Genomic DNA, 23077 nt, shown 5'->3' with positions numbered 1-23077 from the left:
AACCTACCCAATATCCCAGATGGTTGCTGTAACATCCAGCACAATGCCAACAGTGGTGGATAGCAGTGTCTCAGATATCTGCGTCAAAAAATGAAGAGCTTATGCCCAAAATGTTGACTCTCCTACTCCTCGGACACTGCCTAACTCGCTGTGCTTTTCCAGCACCACACTCTTTGACTCTGATCTCCAGCATCTACTGTCCTCACTTTCCCCTCTCAGATACCTATGATCACCAACAGTTTGTCACAAAGGTATCTGAGTTCCCCATTGAAGTGGTAACACTATAGTGTCAGCTGTGGCTCACTGAGTCGCACTTTGGCCTCTGCGCCAAAAGGTTTTGGGCTCAAGGCTGATAGTTCAGGGCAGTACAGGGTGAGTGCTACATTATTGATGGTGCTGCCTTTCAGACAAAATGTTAAACCAAGTCTGCTCTCTCCGATGGACTTAAATATACAATGCACTATTTTGAAGAAGCATAGGGCAGTCTTTCCCACTGTCGTAACCAATATTTATCTTTCAAACAACATTGAGAGCACGTTCCTGTTTGTGGAAGTTTGCTGTGTCTAAATTGGTTGCTGTGCTTCCTATATCAGTACTTAATTTCAGGTAAAACACTTTGTGGTTGTAAAAGCTGCTATATCGTTGGTAAGTTTGTTTTTTTTTGTAACCAGTCAATAATGGGAATGCAAGTATGGCCAGCATAATAGCAAGGGATTAAATTGTGGGGGATGTGCAGGGGGAGTAGTTGATGAAATAATAGAAGACCTATTAACTGTAATTTTGGGGGGAATAATGTATGATATAATGGGGGAATGCAATGAATCTAAAAGTGGAAGACATGATGGAAGTTCCAGAGAATGAAAGAAAGTTCTGCTAATTACCTAAAGGAGTAATACACAGTGAGCATTGCCATCAGTCATTCTGAAGAATTTTCCAATTCATTTTATTGCTTGGATTGGGAATCTGGTGCCCAGGATCTAGTCACCTTGTTGGCAACATTAGTTTGTAGGTTTTCAAGTGGGAAAGCTCACTTTAATATTATTTGGAATTTAATTCTATTTGGAAGTTACTGCGTCAGAGGCCCTGGTCTGTCAACAATGGAGCTGTTTGTCCTGACTCAGGAGTTGTCACACAGACATAACAGTCACCACCTCCAGCAAGTTGTATGAATTGTTTCTGGGATGATGAGACCCACACAATTTGAGTGGCTCCCTGTGCAAACTGATGTGCACAGGATAACATCCACCTCAAAGTCTAGCACCTACTAACAGCTAATGAGTCACAACTAGTGACACATTATCTCAACAAAACCTCACACACTGCTCTGTAATCTCCAAGTCCTACTGAAACAACCTCTAGAAACTGATGATGGTCCCACTGCTCGATGATGCACCTCCTTACTGACTATAAACAGCATCAATCTAACCTGAGTGGTAAGGCCCCAGGTTTCAACCTGACCCGAGTGGTAAGGCCCCAGGTTTCAATCTGACCTGAACGGTAAGGCCCCAGGTTTCAACCTAACCCGAGCAGTAAGGCCCCAGGTTTCAAACTAACCCGAGCGGTAAGGCCCCAGGTTTCAACCTGACCCGAGTGGTAAGGCCCCAGGTTTCAATCTGACCTGAATGGTAAGGCCCCAGGTTTCAACCTGACCTGAACGGTAAGGCCCCAGGTTTCAACCTAACCCGAGCGGTAAGGCCCCAGGTTTCAACCTGACCCGAGCGGTAAGGCCCCAGGTTTCAATCTGACCTGAACGGTAAGGCCCCAGGTTTCAACCTAACCCGAGCGGTAAGGCCCCAGGTTTCAAACTAACCCGAGCGGTAAGGCCCCAGGTTTCAACCTGACCCGAGCGGTAAGGCCCCAGGTTTCAATCTGACCTGAACGGTAAGGTCCCAGGTTTCAACCTGACCCGAGCGGTAAGGCCCCAGGTTTCAATCTGACCCGAGCAGTAAGGCCCCAGGTTTCAACCTAACCCGAGTGCTAGGCCCCCAGGTTTCAATCTAACCCGAGCGGTAAGGCCCCAGGTTTCAACCTAACCCGAGTGCTAGGCCCCCAGGTTTCAACCTAACCCGAGTGCTAGGCCCCCAGGTTTCAATCTAACCCGAGCGGTAAGGCCCCAGGTTTCAACTTTCCTTGGGAATTTTGGAGAATCCTCTAACTGCTTGAGGAAGCATTGGGAAAGGATGCAGCCACTTGTTTCACAGGTGGAACAGCTGCGTGTGACCGTGACCATTCGAGTCATACCATTATCCAAACACTGAACCGAAACCAGAAATTGCTGGTGAAACTCAGCAGGTCTGGTTGCATTTGTAGAGAGAAAACAGAGGTTATTTTTCGAATCCAGTTACCTTTCTTCAGAACTGTTAGTAGCTCAGTAAAGGTGGTATCTATGCTGATGACATGATAAGGGGGAAAGAATAAAAGAGTAAGTGGACAGGTGGAGATTGAACCTAGAGAGGGAGAATGATAATTAGGCAGACAAAGCGGGGAATGATAGTAAGCCTGGGTGTAATAGAAAATGATAATGGAGTTGATAGAGGTGGGTAGGTGGGTAAAAATGAGTGTGCTGAAAGCAACCCAAGTCATGACAGGGCCTGGGGTGTGGAGGTGGGTAAAGGATATAGAGAAAAAGTGTTCAGGTTCTAAAATTATTGAACTCGATATTACATTCTGAAAGCTGCAGGGTTCCTAAGCAGGACCTCAGATACTGTACTGCTGCCCTGAGAGACATATTCCTCGTGATATCTCAACCATTCGCACTGTGTCAAATGAAGCCAATGGATGACGGAAATCTTGAGATTGAACAATAAATGCTTCTCCACTCTTCCAAATAAATAAACCCTCAAATGCATCCTTTCAACTCATTTTAGTACAGGCACCTCAGAGAGGTCCCTTCCATTCTTCCAAAAATGGTGCCCACTGCACAATATGAAGGGGACAAAATGTACATTTAAAATAACACGCTGAAATGAAATCAATCTATGCTAAAACTGATGGAATATTTGTCTGAAGGAGTCACACCAATGAGATCTGAAAGTACAGCTGTGCCACTGAATTAAGGTCCTCCTCACAAGCTATTCATTGGAAATTAAGAGCAATTAAACCAAATTGAATTACATTGGGACTTTGCTTCATTGTCATTTAATGGCAAGATGCGATTCTAAGTTAAATGGAATCATAGCTTTAACTCTGCAGCAAATTGCTTTGGCAAAACCAAGGACATGAGGACACTGTGTACAGAAACAAGATTACAGAACAGTGCCATCAGGAAGTGCGCTAGCATCACTGTCACCAAAAAGACACTGAATTGGCATTTTACACACAATGCCATTGTCCCAGTATTTATCGTTCTTCAAATAAACAAGTAGGCATTTATGTTGCTCTCTTAAACCATTAGACATTATAGAATTTGAACATTTGTTAACATAGATTGTAGCTTTGTTCGTCATAAAACACTGATAACATCTTTTGACAGTGTAGCATCGAAGGTCTGTTGGCTAGCCAAACAGATACTCAGTAGGTTTGCAATGCATGAAAGTTGAAACAAAATATCTGTCTGAGTCAATCCCCCTGCAGTGCAGTGACAGAAGACAAAGATGTTAGATTTTGCACTGGTCAATCTGAATGGACAAATAGACTCATAAAGGCATTGCTCACTATCACATGTGATAGTAACAGAGGGAGTCATGTGATGAGGAGGGCTGGACAGCCTACTGCAGAATGCACATTCTTTGGCTTCACCCTTAGAGAAGGAACTGTGAAAACCGGGTACTCCGGTTTCCTCCCACAGTCCAAAGATGCGCAGGTTAGGTGAATTGGCCATGCTAAATTGCCCATAGTGTTAGGTGAAGGGGTAAATGTAGGGGAATGGGTCTGGGTGGGTTGCACTTCGGTGGATTGGTGTGGACTTGTTGGGTCGAAGGGCCTGTTTCCACACAGTAGGTAATCTAATCTAATCTAATCTAAATTATGCTGTGAGCGAGTGTGGCAGTTCCTCCAGTTTCGATTCTTCAAGTTGGTGCATGGGTACAGAACAGGTCCAATCAGCAACCATTCCTTGGATCCTTGCCAACCTTGATGGTGACCCAGAAAACTCTAGCTGTTCCTTTTGCATTATTTAGCAGCTTGAGTCCTTAACAAGACCAATCCGATAATATTGGTCAGGGTCTCAGGCATCGTAAACCACCTTTTATTTCTTTACTCTTTTGTGGGATGTGGGCAATGCTGGAAATGTCAGCATTTGTTTGAATGGACTGAATGTCTTTCTCGGCCATTTCAGAAGCCAATTAAGAGTCAATCACATCGCTGTAGTTCCGGAGTCACATGTAGGTCAGGTCAGATAGAGACAGTAGATTTCCTCCCCTATAGGATATTAGCGAATCAAATGAGCTTTCATGGCAATCAATGATGTTTTATGGTCAATATTGATGATATCAGCTTTGTATTTCAGATTTGTTACTAGAATTTAAATTTCACCACGGCTGCTGTGGTGAATTGTGAGCTCACTATTGCTGGTGCACTCAAAATGACTTACTAGTCCAGTGACAATACCAGACCATCACCATCTAATGTTTTATTTATGAAATTGCAAAATTAAAACTCTGAGTTTTCCTTAATTTCTTAAGATTATGCCATTGTTTGTCAATTTGGAGAAATTAAAGGCAGCATCTTCTCAGTCACAGAAGGACTTAGTGAAAAAGGTGGGAAAATAAGGTGAGATCAACTTAAGGAGCTTCTGAATGTTGAGGAAAAGAAATGTCCCACTTTACAACCAAGTGTTGAGCGGTGAGATATAAATCTCACTCCTGGTTGGTTAGAAGTCTATCAGCATCCATTTGCAGACATTAACACCTCATTATTAGTTCATCTCACTTTACTGATGTGCAGCTTCCCATTCCCCTGCCCCACCCTCCGCCGGATAGAAACTAGACAGTGGTAATTTACAGCATGGAAGTTAGAATGGTTACCTGGTGACTTATGCCCCTGATCTTGGACACAAGTCAGTATCATGTCAATCTCCCTCAATGGTCAGGGACTACCTGCATCCCCTCTTCCATGAATATTGGGATCAGGCATGTACTGTCCTCAGTGTACCCTCATGGTGCAAGTCTAATCTACTTGCACGACGGTTTTACACGTTAATGCATTGCTTTGGAGCACAAACTGTTGGATGTGAACCTTATGCATTGATGTACTGTTTGGAGTTCAAATCCATGCCCCAGGATCCCTTGAGTACATCATGCAGCATCGGGAATCGATCGCAATAATGGCTGTGAGACATAGGAAATATATTGTGACGTTGAAAGATTGCTACCTTTAGCACCTGGGGACAAGCACTTTGCAAGGTCTGTTAGCCTGCATGTGGTGCAGGAGCTGCTCACTTCACACTTTGGGCTATAAAACACTGTATAGCACTTAGGGTAGCTACCCCGTTCGTTCTTGTATTTGCAACAAGAGTGATATTTGCTCACACAGCTGATATTGAACAGTGAACATATTGACAATGGAGTTTCACTTGGGCCACCTTTGTTCCCTTCCACTGGGCTCACTGCAGTGTTAGGCTCACAGCTGAGCTGGATGGAGCTCACCCAAAAGTGGTACCTATTGGCCTTAGAGTTTTGGTTGGGTCACCTCAGCAGCATTAGTGGCTGGAGAGCCCAAACATGCTGAGTCTATCTTTCCCAAAGGCAGGTGCACCTTCCTCAGTTTGAATTTCCATAGGGCTGAGGGCAGGGTGGAGGTGGGAGGCCTGACCAGTTCTGGAGTGTTCCGAGGGGAAACGTCAGTGGGCCTATATATGGTTCCTCCTCTGGCTGCACCTCCCAGTCCCTTTGGGAGAAGAGGGCACCTGGAGAGAGAGGCCAAAGTCTATCACTATCCTGTTGCATTGCTTTAGGTGCTGAACTTCAATGGCTGGAGTGATGACATTTGTGTGTATATCCAGCAGACTTGGAATGTACTGGATCTGGGGTGTATTGAGTCCTCCAATCTTGAATCAGTTTGTTCTACATCTCTGACAAATCTGTCTGCTTCTCCTGCATTTTAGCTGAGACTCAGACATAACAATTACATTGGTGCAATGAAACATGAAATAACAACAGTCTTACCAGATTATAGGGCAACTTCTCTCTCCAATGAGACAGATAACTGGTGGTGGCTTAACCTAATGGTCACCATGCCTCAAGCAAGGGGAGAGGTTGAGAAGGAGAGGCCTTCATGGTAACCTCAGCCAGTGCAGGAAGTTGCTATTAGCATCAGTCTATATGGCAAACTAGCATCTGGCCAACTGAGCTACTGGAGCTGGACTAACAGTCCAAAGATGTTCAGGTTAGGTGAATTATTCATGCTAAATTGCCCATAGTGTCCAGAGGTATAGCTTAGGTGCATTAGTCAGGGGAAATAAAGGGTAGGGGAATGGGTCTGGGTGGGTTACTCTTCTCAGGTTTAGTGTGGACTTGTTGGGCTGAATGGCCTATTTCCACACTGTAGCGATTCTATCTAATTCTATCTATAACAATGGAGACAGCGTCCTAGGTGCATGGATGTCATTTGATAATTTGAGCAATGCTGTGGGTGCAGTGGAAGCTAGTTTGAGGAGCCATAATGATGGCAAGAGGAAACAGTTTTACAAATGATCAAGCGGGACATTATAGTCATTTGAGGTGGCAGGTCAAAGGACAGGAATGGCAATTGAACAATTAAATCCAAAATTAAATCCAGAAACAAGGTTCAAACAATGATGAGTTAAACTAAGAAAGTCAATCTGCACTTATTGCTTTAAACTTTTTCTCTCTATCATACCTGTAACTTCTTGAATCTCTTCAACTATTTTCTTTTCCACTTCAGGGTGTTGGGCAATAAGCATTAGCATAAAAAAGATGCTGACAGACATTGTGTCTGGTCCTGCTATTAGAATTTCCAACACACTTTGCCTCACATTCTCCGCAGTCAGTTTCCCATGCGTCTACAGAACAGCAGAAAGGCAACTGTTATTCTGGCATTGATATGAGCTTTATATTAACAAACATGACAGGCCAAAACCAAGATATGCACAGTCCTCAGGTGAGAGATACACAAAAATACAAATATAGTAGAACGGTGATTGCCTACCTCACAAATAAATCATAAATGGTTCACTAAAGTTGAACAAATAATACATTTTTTCACTTTTTTTGCTAAAAATAATACATTTGCATTTGGATTTCCATTTGATTCTTACTTTGTTGTGCTGTTACCTTTCCTCTGACATTATCATCAAGGCAGACTACTGGCTTCTACCTGTGTCATGAGGGGCCAGGATTGAGCGTAGACTTCAGAATCAGCACAATGTGAACGTAAAGCTCAGCATGCAGAAATCATGCCGTGGACATATTTCCAATCATTTTTGAATGTAGGAACAAGCAAACTTCTTTTTTTTTTAAACCGTATTTGCTCTCAGGCTTATTGGTCAGCACACATTTTTCTGAAATAGGACATATTCTTAGCCCTTAACCTTTAGTAAATGTTATTGTCTCAAGGCCACTAGTTAATGATATTCTTATTCTACTGTTTCCTGTCATGGGTGTCCTTGCTCATCATTGCTCTAAGGTATGTGACAACTTTTATGAACTTTAAACATTTTGTCTTTTTAGCGAGTCTTTCTTTGCTGACTTTTATGTCATTTCACAAAGTGTCATTAAACAGTATTCATTTTGAATCAGATTGATGAGACCTAGAGCACAGTCAGCTGTAGACAAAAATTGTGCAGATTTTCAAGTACAAATTAAGTGACAGCATTTATGTTAAGGTTAGGCTTGTCATTTTCTTGCCGATATTGTGACTTGGCCTCCACAGCCTGCTGGAGTGTAGAATTCGACACTTTGATCAACCTTTCATTATTTCAGTCCCAAATAATTTATCCCGTATCCTGAGATTGTGTCTCCTAGTTCTAAATTCTGAATTGCTTGCTGCACAGGCACATCTACTTTGTGCTTGTAAACCAGCCAATGAATTTGCTGTGCAAAAAACCCAGCTGCCTTTGTTTAATGCTTTCCAAATGTTCTGTTATCACATTTTTACAATAGTGTTTTGGACCAGGCCAGACCCCTCAAAACATTTCAAGAAAGCAGCCCAAACTCTAACTTTGCTAGCTGTTTTAAATGGGTGTAATGCAGATATTCTAGGAAGGATGCAGTTGATCAAACCACTTAGTTTTAAACAAAACAGAATTTACTTACAAAATTACCAAATGAAACACAAACGAAAGAGAACAGAATACCAAATAACTTAACCTATCCAAAAACCCAACAGATCATTCCGACTTAGTGATGCCATTCCCAAAACTTGCAACAATCCCTATAAACATTCTTTGGCATAAAAGGTAAAATCAAACACAGGGTCTTACAGGAGAGAAGGCAGAGAGAGATGAGCATGGACCTTCTTCCTTGGGTCCAACTTCTTTTCAACTCTACTGTGCTAAACCTAAACCAAATGAGATGGAAGCTGAGCTGGGAGAACTGGCCACTCCCCTTTCATTGTATAAGAGATTTTTTTAAAACTTAAAAGCCTTTTGCCTGAGGCTGTATCTATTAGCTATAATGAAATTGACCCTAAAGCCTTTCAACTTAGACTTTTCTTAATCTGTTTCTTTTACAACGTCTCTGAAAAAAGCCAAGGACAACATAACCTTGTTAAAGGAGCAGCATTGAGACAATAGGCTCCAGTATTTACTCAGTGCTGATGTTAGGCTAGGCCTGTTTTTCCTGATCTGTTTTTCCCCTTTCCTCCCTTTTTTAAATGGTGACATCACATTTGAAGCCCTCCAAATGTACACACTGTTCTAGACTCGATAGAATTTTGGAAGAAATTCAGAAATTCAAAGAAATTTCATGCACTAGAATTCAAGTCAAAAATGTTCTGAAACAGACATTCAGACAATGTGGTTATCAATGTAATGACTATATTGATAAACACCATGATATCTTTGTATATATACAATGTGAACTCTTTTGAATTGCTATTTTCATAGATGCGATTACCTGTGCAAAAATCAGGTCAGTCGCAAAGTCAGTGATGTCTTGCAGTTTTTCAGCTTCTTGCAGTTCTTGTTGCTTCTTCAGCAGCAGTTCTTCCACTGCATCTTGTAGATCCTGGCTAGAAGTACAGAACACATCACAGCTCAATGTAATGTTGTGCACATGAACATTTACTCGGAGGTAGCAAATATTAGGTAAGTTTAGACAAGAAATGCTGTCTTGTCAAGAGATGGCTACAGTTTTAGGATGTAGGTTTGCTCGCTGAGCTGTAGGTTGTCGGTTTCTTCCTCCTTGGTGAACTTTATGCTTGTGAGGGTGTTGTTGATGATGTTAAATGTCTCTTCTATCTTGTTTTGTTTTGTGATGACAAATGTGTCATCTACGTTGCAGACCCAGATTTTTGGTTTGATGGTTGGTAGGGCTGTTTGTTCTAGTCTTTGCATTACTGCTTCTGCTATGAATCCTGATAGCGGAGATCCCATGGGTCTACAAACAAACCAACGGCACACCCATGGGCCTACAGCTCAGCGAGCAAACCTACACCCTAAATCTCAACCTGAGCTACAAACCTTCACAAACCTTGCAAAAGATGGCTACAGTATTGGAAAAGAGTGATTGCTCGCAGTAATTAGCCAGAAAATAACATGCACAAAGATAAGGATACATGCAGCAGAGATTTCATGGTACAGTTGGTTCTAAATTTATAACGAGGTTTTAAGGTTCCAACTTCAACATCCTGAAACCTCGCTGCTTCCTCATCTGCCCTGAATTGTTCCTCCACGTCCACTTTAGGATGGTGACCACTCACTCCAATCTAATGGTTCATATAGTTTACAAATAATTTTTTAAAATGTGGGATAGGTTTCATTATTTTGAAGGGCTGCAATATTGAAGACATTTTTGTTTATCATGAAGCTGTCTTCCAAGCTACAGTCACCCTAAGCAATGGGTCCAATATATATATGGGTGGCACAGTGGTTAGCACTGCTGCCTCACAGCGCTAGAGACCCGGGTTCAATTCCCACCTCAGGCAACTGTCTGTGTGGAGTTTACATATTCTCCCCGTGTCTGCCTGGGGTTCCTCCCACAGTCGAAATATGTGCAGGTCAGGTGAATTGGCCATGCCAAATTGCCCGTAGCGTTAGGTGAAGGGGTAAATGTATGGGAATGGGTCTGGGTGGGTTGCTCTTTGGAGGGTTGGTGTGGACTTGTTGGACTGAAGGGCCTGTTTCCACACTGTAAGTTATCTAATCTAATAGTCGAATAATACTCACGCAGCTTTTTCATATTTTTTATATATCCACTTGAATTTGAAGAAAATGTCTGGCTTGAGCAAGAGCGTTTGCCACGTGTCGAAATACTTCTGGATTTTAGACACAATTTGGCCCTCTACAAAGACAAGATAAAATGTCAAATGTGCGATGTCTCCTTTTCCTCAGAAACAAACCGTTAATGCTGCAATTTTGAATTTGAATGTGTATTTGAAGCCATGGCCCCTCAATATGCAAATATGTGAAAGTGCCTGGCAAGAAGTCATAAATTGTCTTGCTGTTTATTAAAAAAAAATAAGTCAAATCCAATCCTGCTCATTGATGCTTCAGATTTCCATGAATTACAATTTGTATCCCTGATTAATGTGTCAATAGAACAAGAGGTCCCTGAACATTTATAATGACATTGTGTGTCATCAAGTTCATGAATAAAGCAAATACATTAATGAATGAAAATGGCGCAGATGGATTTTGTGTGAGATGACAGTGTGTTTGTAACTAATGTTTTTATTGTCAGTGCCAGATTGGCTGCTATTCGGATAACATTAGTATTGGCATTGGATGTGTCAAAGTGAATTCTAACTCATTTAGACAGCATAGACAAATTCAGCATTGGGTTATTTGAAGCTGTATATTCATTATTATAACTACTCATACTCCAGTTGACTGCTTTAAACAGGATAGAAATTCAAATTACCGTGCATTGGAACTCTGAGAAATAGCCTGTTGGAAATGTCTAGTGTGATTGCTCTCAGGAACAGCAGTATATCCACACAGGCTGTAGTGCTGGTAGTTGTGGTGCTGTTACTCCCCAGTAATTTGTCCAAGTGATTACGAGTCGATTCCACACTCACAGCGAGAGTCCTCTGAAGACCTGGGCCAGTCAAGGCTGAAACAGATGCACACAACGAATCCTGCATTGTACACAATGACTATAAAACCACGCATCATTTTAATTGTAATTCAATGTGGAGAAAGAGTTCAGTCCTGATGGTGGAGAATAAAAACCGACAGAATTGTGGATGCTGCACATCAGAAACAGAAACAGAAATTGTTGGAAAGGCTCAGAAGGTTTGGCAGCATCGTGGAGAGAAATCAGAGTTAACATTTCTGGTTCAGTGACACTTCCTCAGAACTGATGGTTGCTAGGAAAAGATGGCTTTTATATCCAGAAGATAGGGTGGGAGAGGGGATAAGGAGAAACAATAGGTGCAGATAAAGTCCAAAGAGAGAGAAGAACACTTAGATAGACAAAGGAATGGGAAACGATCAGCCTGGAAGAGTAAATTGCTTTTAGTGGACAATTAGTAGCACTTCAACACACCACCTTGTTTTCTGGCTCACTCCTCTGTCTGAGGCTTGCTGTCGTGCTCCAGCAAAGCTCAGTACAAGCTGGAAGAACAGCACCTCATTTTCTGCTTGGGAGCACTGCAGCCTCCTGGACACAATATCAAATTCAACAACTTTAGGCCTTGAGGCATCTTCTCCCATGTCCTTAGCGCAATCCACACACACCAGGCCTTGTTATCACATGGTTTGCTATTCCACATACCCATTGTTAACCACTGGTTGTCCACTAATAGCCATTCATTCTCCCAGGCTGATCATTATCCACTCCTTTGTCTGTCCAACGGTTCTGCTCTCTCTTGGGGCTCTACCTTCATCTATCAACTACTCCTCTCCCCAATCCCATCCTGTCTTCTGCATCTAAACCAACCTTTTTCTAGTTACCATCTGAGGAAGAGTCACTGGACCTGAAACGTTAACTCTGATTTCTCTCCACAGATGCTTCCAGGCCTGCTGATGGAGATTTCTATTTCAAAAAACATAAATTATATTTGAGAAGTAAATAAGAGGCTGCACTAGAAATCTGAAATAAAACCAGGAAGTACCAAAGAGAGGAGCAGGTCTGAGCACATATACAAAGAGAGAAGTGGAGTTATGAGGTCTTCAGAAATGAAGAGAGGTGGTAAAGTGAAGGGCTTTATGCTTGTGTGTCTTGCAGAGAACATCTCAATTCCTTTTGAATGGAGAGATCAGAACTTTAAGAAAAAGCGTTTCCTTTGAAGAGCTTGTGAATGTAGCAAAGTGGAATAGATGCATTAGAGATGAGGGATTTAGTGACTGATGGTCCATTCTCCGAGGTTGCAGTCTGGGGAACAATTAATGGGTCAAGAACTACAACTGGAAATGCAAAGTAAAAAATTACACAACACCAGGTTATAGTCCAACAGGTTTAATTGGAAGTACTAGCTTTCGGAGAGCTGCTGTTTCATCAGGTGGTTGTGGAGAATAAGATTGTAAGACACAGAATTTGTTGCAAAAGCTTACAGTGTGATGTAACTGAAATTATATATTGAAAAAGACCTGGATTGTTTGTTAAGTCTCTCATCTGTTAGAATGACCATGTTGGTTTCAGTTCTTTCATATGTAAATTGCAAAACCTTTTTAAAAGTTACATTCTCAAGTGAACTTTAACAATTGGTGTCATGTTGGCCCAGATAACATATTGAAGCTGTGAGCTTCCCTGTGTGAGACTGTCTGTGCCAAATGGTCAGACTGATTCTAATCTAAAAAAACGATTTACAGAATTTTACATGGATTAATGCAGTGTTTGAGCAAAGTAAAATGTAATTCTGCAAGTACAGATTCACCTCACAAACTTGTGTGTGTGTGTGTTGGGGGAGGGGGTAGGTTATAGGTGTCTGTGAGAGAGTGTGTGTATGTCTGTGAGTGTGAGTCTACAGGGGTATAGGTCTGTGAGCATCTCCAAATCTCACTGGAAATGATTTGGAGATGCTGGTGTTGGACTAGGGTGTACAAAGTTAAAAATCACACAACACCAGGTTATAGTCCAACAGGTTTAATTGGAAGCACTAGCTTTCGGAGCGACGCTCCTTCATCAGGTGGTTGTGGAGCTCTGAAAGCTAGTGTGCTTCCAATTAAACCTGTTGGACTATAACCTGGTGTTGTGTGATTTTTAACTTTGTACACTGGAAGGGAATAGACTATGAGTTGTGATGAACAGTAAAATTCTGCCTTAGTTAATTTGTAATTGAATGAAATCAATCATTCTGCAATAGGAAAACAAGCACAGTAAATTCATCACCGATCCACAACAACAAGAATTTAAAGTAAAAAAGATTCTTGTTCAACTTATGAATCTTGTTCTCTTTAGACAATATAGTTAAAAACCACCCTAGAATCAAAAATGGGAAGGTTCCACTGACTTAAAACAAAACACAAGCAAGCCACTTTGCAGCTCTACGTTCTGGCCCTTGTCCCTCACTATAAAAATAGGAAACTTGTTCATGATCAGCTGGAGGTGCATGGCATGTGCAGACATCTATTGCCATTCAGTTTTCTAAGTCAAACTGCTGGGAAATTGACACGAACAGCGTTTCTCTTTGCTAAGTATGGAGAGCATACTCTGAGGAACACATAATGTATACATAAAAACAATGACCAAGAGTCAAGACTGATGACACCCCATCCCACAACCATCTCATCCTTACAGCTGCAGTTTATTGAGTCTCACTCTCAGATCACATCAAAGTTTGATTTTCTCATTCTGGTGCAGCAGCCAGATCAAGTGTTTGTTTCTGATGCTTTGTTGAGCCAGTTAAGATCTGATTTAAAGTTCTCTGTCATGAGAAAAGATAGACGAGACTGGTTATCTGGATATCTGGTCGGCATGGATGAGTTGGACCAGAGGGTCTGTTTCCATGCAGTATATCTATATGACTCTATGACTCTATGACAGTCTTCTGTAGCAGAGTTCCAGATTTACCACCCTCTGAGAGAAAACATTTCTCCTCTGCTGTCTTCTAACTGGATGCCTCCTTCTTCTGAGATTAGGCGCTCTGGTCCCAGACGCTCCCACAGGGGGAAATAACCCTTTTGGCATCTACTGAGTCAAGACCCCTTTGAATCTTATGTTTCAGTAAGATTGTCTGTCAATCGTTTAAACTCCAATGAGTACAAGTTACTCAATTTCCCTCATAAAAAGTATGCAGATTGACCTAAGAAACAGTCCCTGGAATACCTCCAATGCCATTATGTCTTTCCTAAAATATTTATGTATTTTTTCTCTATTTAAATAGATTTCATCTCTTGTATAATTCCTGCCAAAGTGAATAATGTCACATTTTCCGACATTAGGTTTCATCTGACTAGTTTTGCACACTCATTTAAACTGCCGATATCCCTCTGCAGTCTCTTTGTGCCATCCTCACAAATTGCCTTCCATCTTTTTGTTTAGCTTTCTGCAAACTAGGCATTCGTACATTAACTTCCTTTATCCAAGTCATGAATATATAAAATAATTAATTGTAGGCCCAACACTGGTTCCTGCAGCACACCATTATTTATGGATTGCTATCCTGACATTGTTCCTCTTGGACCAGCTCTCTGTTTTCTATTAGTTAACTGGTTCTTAGTTGGCCGAAGATGGTAATAGTGAACCTTCATATTGAACCATGTAGTGGTAGATACTTTTTGTAGTGGTTGACACAACTGAGTGGCTTGTAATATCACTCCAAGAGGCAGTTGACAATGACACTTTGCTACACACTCTCGTAATGTTCAGTCTACAGTTGAGTGAAGATTGCACTTTAATCAAGATGGAGATTTTCTAGTTTCAGTGCAGTTAATTCCATGTACCTTTATGGATGGATCTCTGAAGTGTATGCATCAAATCATACCCACAGTTGAGTCCTTCGGGACAGACTTGTTGTACACTAGAAGATAAATACTTTCAGATAAAGTGCAGACGTAGACTTTCCAGGAGAGAGTTTTATTTCAACCAAGTACTCACTATAAATCTCAGTCATCTCCTAGCTGACTCTGCTTTATATAGATTTGAATCCTCTTTTAGGTAAAACAAGTAAACAAATTAGTCCAAATTGAACCAAAGTAAAACAAGACAGCCCCCAGGACATGGTAACTCAAACTGAGATTTTAAGAGAAATTAGAAACTAAATTGAAATTTGTACACATTTGAATGTAATTTCCAATTAGTTTACAATGCCCATGTTCATTGTTACACTTAATTCCTCGGTATTTAGCATCTTATTAACAGAATTAGACACTAACAAACCTGAGGTAGCACATTTCTGTCAAGTTTTGTGAAAGCTTCTTACCTTTTGCAAAATACGGACGTGTCATTTTCCAAATGGAGGGATTATTGTTGAAGATTATGCCATTTTCGTTCATGCCAATGCACTTAAGCGCCTGTTTGTTTCCAAACCTGGATATGTAGTGCGCCTTCCTCATCACATGGTTCACAGCAGAGGATCTGAAGAACAAATCGGAATTAAAAGAATGAGATCACTACCCTGGGTGATCAGCTTGTCTAACCCTGGTCATTTGCACAGGATAAGGTCAATGTGGAAAAGTCATAAACTCAAAGTAAAGTCATAAAATACCTGTCTGAGTTTAATTATAAATGAGACAAGCACATCAGAGGATCTAGACAAGAAATCAGAGTTGGAAAATGATATGTCACAAGCCTTGGTGATGCATTAATGGAAAACTGGCCATTTCCACATTGCAATAAATATAGAAAACTCTAAAAATCACAGAAAAGCTGTTTAATTTTAATGTAAGGGAAATGCATATTTCTGTTCGTCAGTGCCAGTGTAATTAAGATAATGTATCACAGAGTAATGCTTGGGAGGAAATTAGTTTCCTGCAAACTTGCAAATTGATTTACCTGCTAATAATAAGGGTTTCCTCACCATGGATCCACACTCTCACTATCTGGCCGTACTTTTCGTTGTAGTAATTGCTGGCACTGCCAATTCCCATCCACAAGAATCGACCATAAGAGATGAGAGGTCCAATGCCCAGACAGAAAGAAGGACCTGCTTAAAGACATTGCACAGTTAGAAAGCTCTTCTTGTTAACACGCTTAATAGACATATGCACTTTTTGTTACCTGGCAAAGTTGCTTTCTTTTGCAAAGTCTTGACAAAAATGAAGAGCAGCCCCAGGAAAAACAGCAGAGGAGCAGTGGCCCTTGATCCCATTTCAGGCACCACCCCAGTTGTTAGATTCTGACAGGCTGGTTTTGACATCTGCAACAGCGTATCACCCAGGGCAAACTGCCTCATTTCGACATAAGCTGAATTTTGAAAGAAATACAGTAGATTGCAAATTATGTTGAAGCTGTTTCTGTTCAGGAGTGTATTGCAGTTGAAGTGTATTGCAGTTGTCGATCAGTATTAAATTGCCTTGCACGAGATGCATTTTTATAAGGCAATAGGGAGGGTTCAGACAGGAGGTACTGGAAATGAAGTCAAAATATAGAGATAAGTTACATTTTCAAAGTGAAAATTCTTAGTAACCTTGGTATAAAGCAACTAAAATGCCTTTTTCAGTGCTAATTTTTATCTGTAATCTTGTCCTTGAACAGTCACTAGTGGCATTAAACTCAGCCTAACTATTGAGGTTGATCATAATTATATTAAATACATTAGACATGTCTATAAACATTATTAAGTGCATTTTATTTTTTGTTAAATTTGGTGGATTATGCTCATAAATATTTTTCTTTTATCTGCAATTCTTATTTCTTTTAGCTTCTAGATAATTTATTTCCAGATGCACTCCCATCTCTTTCAATTCTTTGTAAGGACTGAATCTGGTCACTAATTATCTCCTCTTTTATTAACCTCCTGTCTTTTGTTTCCTGCATGCAAACCCCTTGCCTGTATTCCAGGTGAGCAATTCATCTTGTGTTATTCGTGCATAAAGTAATTATTACAGTGTACAACACGTTGTCTAACTATAACCTTTGGTGCAAAAGACTAAGAAATATTCTGAATGATAAAAGTACATTGCATTCAATCCAGTATTAGGTAACCTCCTAGAGGGACTCTCACACTTGACCTGCCAGTACCATCGTCAGTTGAGTTACAATGACAAGTTATTTTCATTTGCACCCAAAACAGCTTCAAATCTATATGAAAAATGCCATCCTTATGGCCCGTATCCTAGTGTAAAGTTTTCCTTTGTACATTAACTGGTAGAGTCACCTTGTGGTTTAAATTTATTTCAATCAATTGCCCAGCATCTTCCTTTCAGAAAAAACCTGCCAATCGCACAGTACAATTGCAACTCAAGTCTGTTCATTTAGGATTTACAAGCTTCTCCTACACCTGCCTTGAGTAACTTAATAGAGAAACCAAAAACTATTTTCTAGCTGAAATATTTTGCTCACAGGGTGACTTGTTTAAAATAGTTCAGGAACAATTTGCCAGAATGGCATCGCACATGGTCCAAAGTAAAAAAAAGACCCACGTGTATTTAAACTTGTGTAAGTGTGACTCTAAATATTTTCCCTTTAGAATTTCCAGGACTAGAGCAAAATTATAAAATCACCTGTTTTAACTAATGAAAAAAACAATGTATATCTTACAGAAACATCTTTTAATAGATTGACTCAATTATTCAAAGCCTATTGCTCAATGAATTATTAATTGAATTGTTTCTTATTTACAACATATAATCTATTTAATATATAATACAATAATTAGAAATAGCCGTCATTCAGACATACCTGCCTTGGTCTGGGACTTGAGGGAATATTCCTTTCTTGATCTTGCTCCGGCTGTTCTGAAAATGTTTTGTTTCATAACCCGGCGTTCATCCTGTTCCCTTTTTATAGTGGGCTTAATTTTGGTTGCTACGTGCAAAGTTGCCAGGAGACAACACTAGGAAATTAGTGACAGCTGCTGTCATCAGCAAGGACATGTTTGTAAAATCCATTCTTCCCTTGTCCCTTCAACTGGTGTTTGATGCTTCCAATAAAAACACAGGTATTGGAAGATTAAATTGGTAAATTATCAGTGAAAAGCATTTTACAAATCCATTCTCCCAGTTGATTAGCTGTCCATTTGGAGTTCCTTTTCTACTGATTGCTCCAGTTGAGAGCTTTGCTTTACCTCAGCTTTCCAACGCAAACCAAAATCTTACTAAATTGAATGATTCACTTCAGAAGCTGTTCAGGAGTTCCCATAGCAACCTGCCTTGTAATAAATTACCCCATCAGGAGATACCTGGACTGTGCAAATTACTTTGTCCAGTGCCATGAGTTCAAAAGCAAAGCGTTGCTTGGCAATTAACACCTATGATGACAAACAAATACATTCAGTTATAAAGAAGATTAAAATTAAGGATGTACTTAAACAACATTGGGCCACTTTGACTTGCCAATTTAAAAAATTCTTTCATGTGAGGGTTGCTGGAAAAACCAGCATTTATTGCCTGTTTATGCTGTCCTTGACGGACTGTGCTGTTAGTTTATTGAAATCCAGGATTTTGATCCAATGATACAGAGTCATAGAGATGTACAGCATGGAAACAGATCCTTCGGTCCCACCCGTCCATGCCGACCAGATATCCAAACCCAATCTAGTCCCACCTGCCAGCACCCGGCCCATATCCCTCAAAACCCTTCCTATTCATATACCCATCCAAATGCCTTTTAAATGTTGCAATTGTACCAGCCTCCACCACTTCCTCTGGCAGCTCATTCCATAACTGTACCACTCTCTGTGTGAAAAAGTTGCCCCTTAGGTCTCTTTTATATCTTTCCCCTGTCACCCTAAATCTATGCCCTCTAGTTCTGGACTCCCTGACCCCAGGGAAAAGACTTTGCCTATTTACCCTATCCATGCCCCTCATAATTTTGTAAACCTCTATAAGGTCCCCCTCAACCTCCGACGCTCCAGGGAAAACAGCTCCAGCCTGTACAGCCTCTGAACCCTTTCAAGTTTCACAACATCTTTCCGATAGGAAGGAGACCAGAATTGCACGCAATGTTCCAACAGTGGCCTAACCAATGTCCTGTACAGCCGCAACATGTCCTCCCAACTCCTGTACTCAATACTCTGACCAATAAAGAAAAGCATACCAAAAGCCTTCTTCACTATCCTATCTACCTGCGACTCCACTTTCAATGAGCTATGAACCTGCACTCCAAGGTCTCTTTGTTCAGCAACACTCCCTAGGACCTTACCATTAAGTGTATAAGTGTATATTTCCAAGTCAGGATGATGCACGGCTTGGAGAGAAAACTGAACACAACAGTGTTCCCCACAGCAATACTGCCCTGTCCATCTCAATGGTACAGGTCATAGGATTGGAAGGTACTGTAGAAGGAGGCTTGTTGCAGTTCACCATATAAATGGTTGCCACTATGAGGAAATGGAAATATTAAAGACAATATATAGAATGTTTCTCAAGTTGGTTGCTTAATGGTGTTGAGCATCTTCAGTGTTACTCTGCATTTAACCAGGCAAGTGGCTCAATGTATTTGGATAGCTTTTCTTTGGATTGGACCGATCGTAAAATAAAAATGTTGAATGCTATTGTGTCTATCCAGCCATTCACCTCTGATTCAATAAATGGTAAAGAATTATCTCCAGCCTCTGTAATTCTTTCAAGTATCTAATAATACTTGAACTTAAGCAGAGGGTAGACTTTCAAATGAATTATTACCTTATTTTTAGCCTATCCAGGATTTATGGGATGAGAATTTTTGATTTGGTGAGACTGCAAAAGCGCTTTAGAGAATTTCAACCTAACTCCTACTGGGAAGAAGAAAAATGCTATGTGTATTAATGCTTACAAAATTTTTGTAAAGAAGGTATATCTGTATGAAAAAATCCCATTTGTCACATTTAAGCCAAACCTCATTTCCTATGTCACACACAATCCAGGTTAACATTTCAGTGCAATACTGATGGAATGCTGCACTGTCCGAAGTGTCGTCTTTCTGATGAGACACTAAACTGACCTAAAATGCCGTTTGCACACTAAATTGAACTTAAAAGCTCACATGGCTACTATTTTGAAGGACAGCAAGAAACATTATCTCTGGTGTCCTAGTCAATACTTATCCCAAACAACATCACATTAAACAAAACAGATTATCTACTTATTTTTCATTGTTGTTTGTAGATGTTTGCTGTGCCTAAATTGGCCACCATATTGCTTCCATTATAACAGTACCTCATTTGCTGTGAAGAGCTTTGGGAGATTTGGTGTCCATATAAGTGCAAGCGTTTCTTCTGTCTTTTCACACTGTGGTGTCACTTGGGTGAGTTTTCTGAATGCAGATCACGAGGGTAGGCCTATTCATGTGTAACAGAGTGCCACAGGAACAACAACAACTTAGATTTAAATAGTGTTTTTATCACATGAGAATAGTCAAGAAACTTCTACGGGGAGCCAATCTCAAACACAATTTACCTGATTGAAGAGGTGGGTTATAGAGCGTGCATTAAAGGAAGAAAGAGAGTTAGAAAGTTGGAGAATTTCAGTGAGTCGATTCCAATATCTGAGAACAAAGCTATTAAATGCATAGCTGTCAGTGTTAGACTGATTAGAATCGGGAATGTGCAAGAGGCTATTAATGAAGAAATGCAAAGATTTGAGGGAGTGATTAGGCTGAAGGAGGTTAACTTGATAATGGCCCTAGAGGGATTTGTGAACAAGGCTAAGGATTTCAAAATCAAGTTGCTGCTGGACTGCATGCCAGTGTTAGTCAGAGAGTAGAAGAGCAGTGGGTGAATGGACTTGGTGTGCGTTAAGTTATAGAAGAAGAGTTTCAAATGCACTCAAGTTGATGGATGGTGGGAATTGGGTAACCATCCAAGATGGCAGTGGATTAGTGATAACCAAGACCTTGCTAAGTGTTTTACAAGTGGATAAGCTGAGGCAGGCAATGTTGGAATTATGCTGTAGAGCAGATAAGTGATCAGAAACTCATTTCAGAGTCTGACAGAGTGCTACAATTGGGAACCTTCAACCTTAAACAATGAGCAGGGAGAAGGATGGATGGGGAGTTGGTGGCCAGTGTCTGCGACCCAGACTGAAGACAATAGCTTTGGTCTTTGCAATTGTTAGTTGGAGGAGATATTTGCTCATCTAGGACTGAATGTCAGACCAGCAGCATGCTCAAAAGTTTTGTTTTATGAAGCTATGCTAGCCATTCAACTTCAATGGGCTACTTGTTATCTTTCCAATGGCCTAATATCAGGTACAGCATAAACTTTAGAGACTTCAAGAGACTACCCTTTGCCTTCACTTTAAGTGCTGGGTAGTGGATCAGAGAGACAGAGGGAGATAACTGGAACAGCTGCTGTTTATGTTACTACTGAGAACTAGATAGAACAGACGTATTTATGTTTGTGTTGCTGCCTCTTCATTTATCCACTGATGCTAATCACTTATTTTTCAGCAATAACCAAAACACACTTGCTCCTTAGTGTGGGGCAGAATGCAATCAAACATTTTTGAAATTCCTTCGCTCCAAATTGCCTTTCTACATCCCTGCATGGAACAGTTTAACCTAAAATCCAACATCCCTCTCTTTCAATAAATCTCACTCCTTACAGCTCTGAGGGCTGGATATTACATGCCCCTGCCTTGTGTGTGTCTCCACACAGAGTTGTAGTGATAGAGGGGCATGTCATTTAGGCCAACACATCTAATTTTCATATGGAAATAGTTACAGAATAAACCACCCTGCATAAGTCATGTTAAGTCTGTAAAATGTTATAAAATCTTGTCGCTTCATTTAACACCATTCTATCATACTTTTTCTGTCATATTTTATCATCATGATGGTTGGCACCAGTTAAGCAGCAATATCGTCACTTCAGTATATGTCAATTACCATTAATGCATCATTAGTACCATTGATATGATGCAGTAAAGTTGTAAAATAGATATAGATATAATCAAGAAAGAATCAGAATCTGAAATCACATTAAGCTGTTTGTTTTCATGGGATTCTCCAAAGACATGCAAACAAAGTGGTGAATCCATAAAGTTCCCATAATTGGAAAAAATATTTAAATATTCAGAGTCCTGACTTGATGTTTGTTAACAGGAAATAGTCTTAGCATAACACTCAAAATAACAATGTCATTGAGATTATAACAAAAACAAGCTGAGTTTTAGAATCCAGTGTTTATACAAACCAATATAAAATACAAAGTAGCCTAATATGTTAGCACGGTGGCACAGTGGTTAGCACTGTTGCCTCACAGCACCAGAGACCCGGGTTCAATTCCCCCCTCAGGTGACTGACTGTGTGGAGTTTGCACATTCTCCCCGTGTCTGCATGGGTTTCCTCCGGGTGCTCCGGTTTCCTCCCACAGTCCAAAAATGTGCAGGTTAGGTGAATTGGCTATGCTAAATTGCCCGTAGCGGTAGGTGAAGGGGTGAAATGTAGGGGAATGGGTCTGGGTGAGTTGCGCTTCGGCGGGGTCGGTGTGGGCTTGTTGGGCCGAAGGGCCTGTTTCCACACTGTAAGTAATCTAAAAAAAAAATCTAATCTAATCTACCTCAGTTAGACTAGCTTTTGGTCTTGGTGGTGATCTGGTAGCTTTCTTGAACTGCTGTAGTCTATGTTCTGTAGGTATACTCACAGAGCTGTTCGAGAAGGATTTCCATGAGTTTGACCCAGCGACAATGCAGCAATGGCAATTTAGTTCCAAGTGAGGATGTGTGAGTCTTGAAGACCTCCTATAGTGTTCCAACAAAATTCAAAACAGGAATTGCTGATGAAACTCAGCAGATCTGGCACCATCTGTGGGAAGAAAGCAGAGGTAACGTTTCAATAGTTTTTGTTTCAGATCTCCAGCATCTACAGTCCCTTGTTTTATTTTACTGGAAGATCAACACCTCATTTTCTGCTTTAGCACCTTTCTACCCTCGGCCACCATGTTGAATTCCATGACCTTTGATCTCAATCTTTCTTACCTTCTCCAGCACTTTCTG

At 40.7% G+C, this 23077-nt stretch overlaps 1 protein-coding gene across 2 annotated transcripts in view; it reads right to left on the bottom strand.

The window, feature by feature from the left end:
- The window catches only part of cyp19a1a (cytochrome P450, family 19, subfamily A, polypeptide 1a), a 28498-nt gene extending 5693 nt beyond the window's left edge, over positions 1 to 22805 (bottom strand). Inside the window, exons 1-9 of one of the 2 annotated variants that reach the window (XM_043677368.2) lie at positions 22726 to 22805; positions 17844 to 18411; positions 16221 to 16568; positions 15996 to 16146; positions 15424 to 15578; positions 10980 to 11171; positions 10286 to 10400; positions 9015 to 9129; positions 6799 to 6961 (exon numbers count right to left, since the gene is read on the bottom strand). In XM_043677368.2, the coding sequence (XP_043533303.1) occupies positions 6799 to 6961; positions 9015 to 9129; positions 10286 to 10400; positions 10980 to 11171; positions 15424 to 15578; positions 15996 to 16146; positions 16221 to 16395 (1066 nt within the window). In that variant the 5' untranslated portion in view covers positions 16396 to 16568; positions 17844 to 18411; positions 22726 to 22805. The remainder of the gene's footprint in view (positions 1 to 6798; positions 6962 to 9014; positions 9130 to 10285; positions 10401 to 10979; positions 11172 to 15423; positions 15579 to 15995; positions 16147 to 16220; positions 16569 to 17843; positions 18412 to 22725) is intronic. The other variant, XM_043677367.2, reaches the window with a different exon arrangement.
- Between the last annotated feature and the right edge of the window lie 272 nt (positions 22806 to 23077).

This window comes from Chiloscyllium plagiosum, unplaced genomic scaffold (assembly GCF_037043375.1).
Source record: "Chiloscyllium plagiosum isolate Xiang-an unplaced genomic scaffold, Cpla_swu_hap1 HiC_scaffold_39, whole genome shotgun sequence".
In the NCBI taxonomy this organism is placed as follows: Eukaryota; Metazoa; Chordata; class Chondrichthyes; order Orectolobiformes; family Hemiscylliidae; genus Chiloscyllium; species Chiloscyllium plagiosum.
Note: the sequence above shows the minus strand (reverse complement) of the source record. Positions and strands in the feature narration are given on the sequence as shown.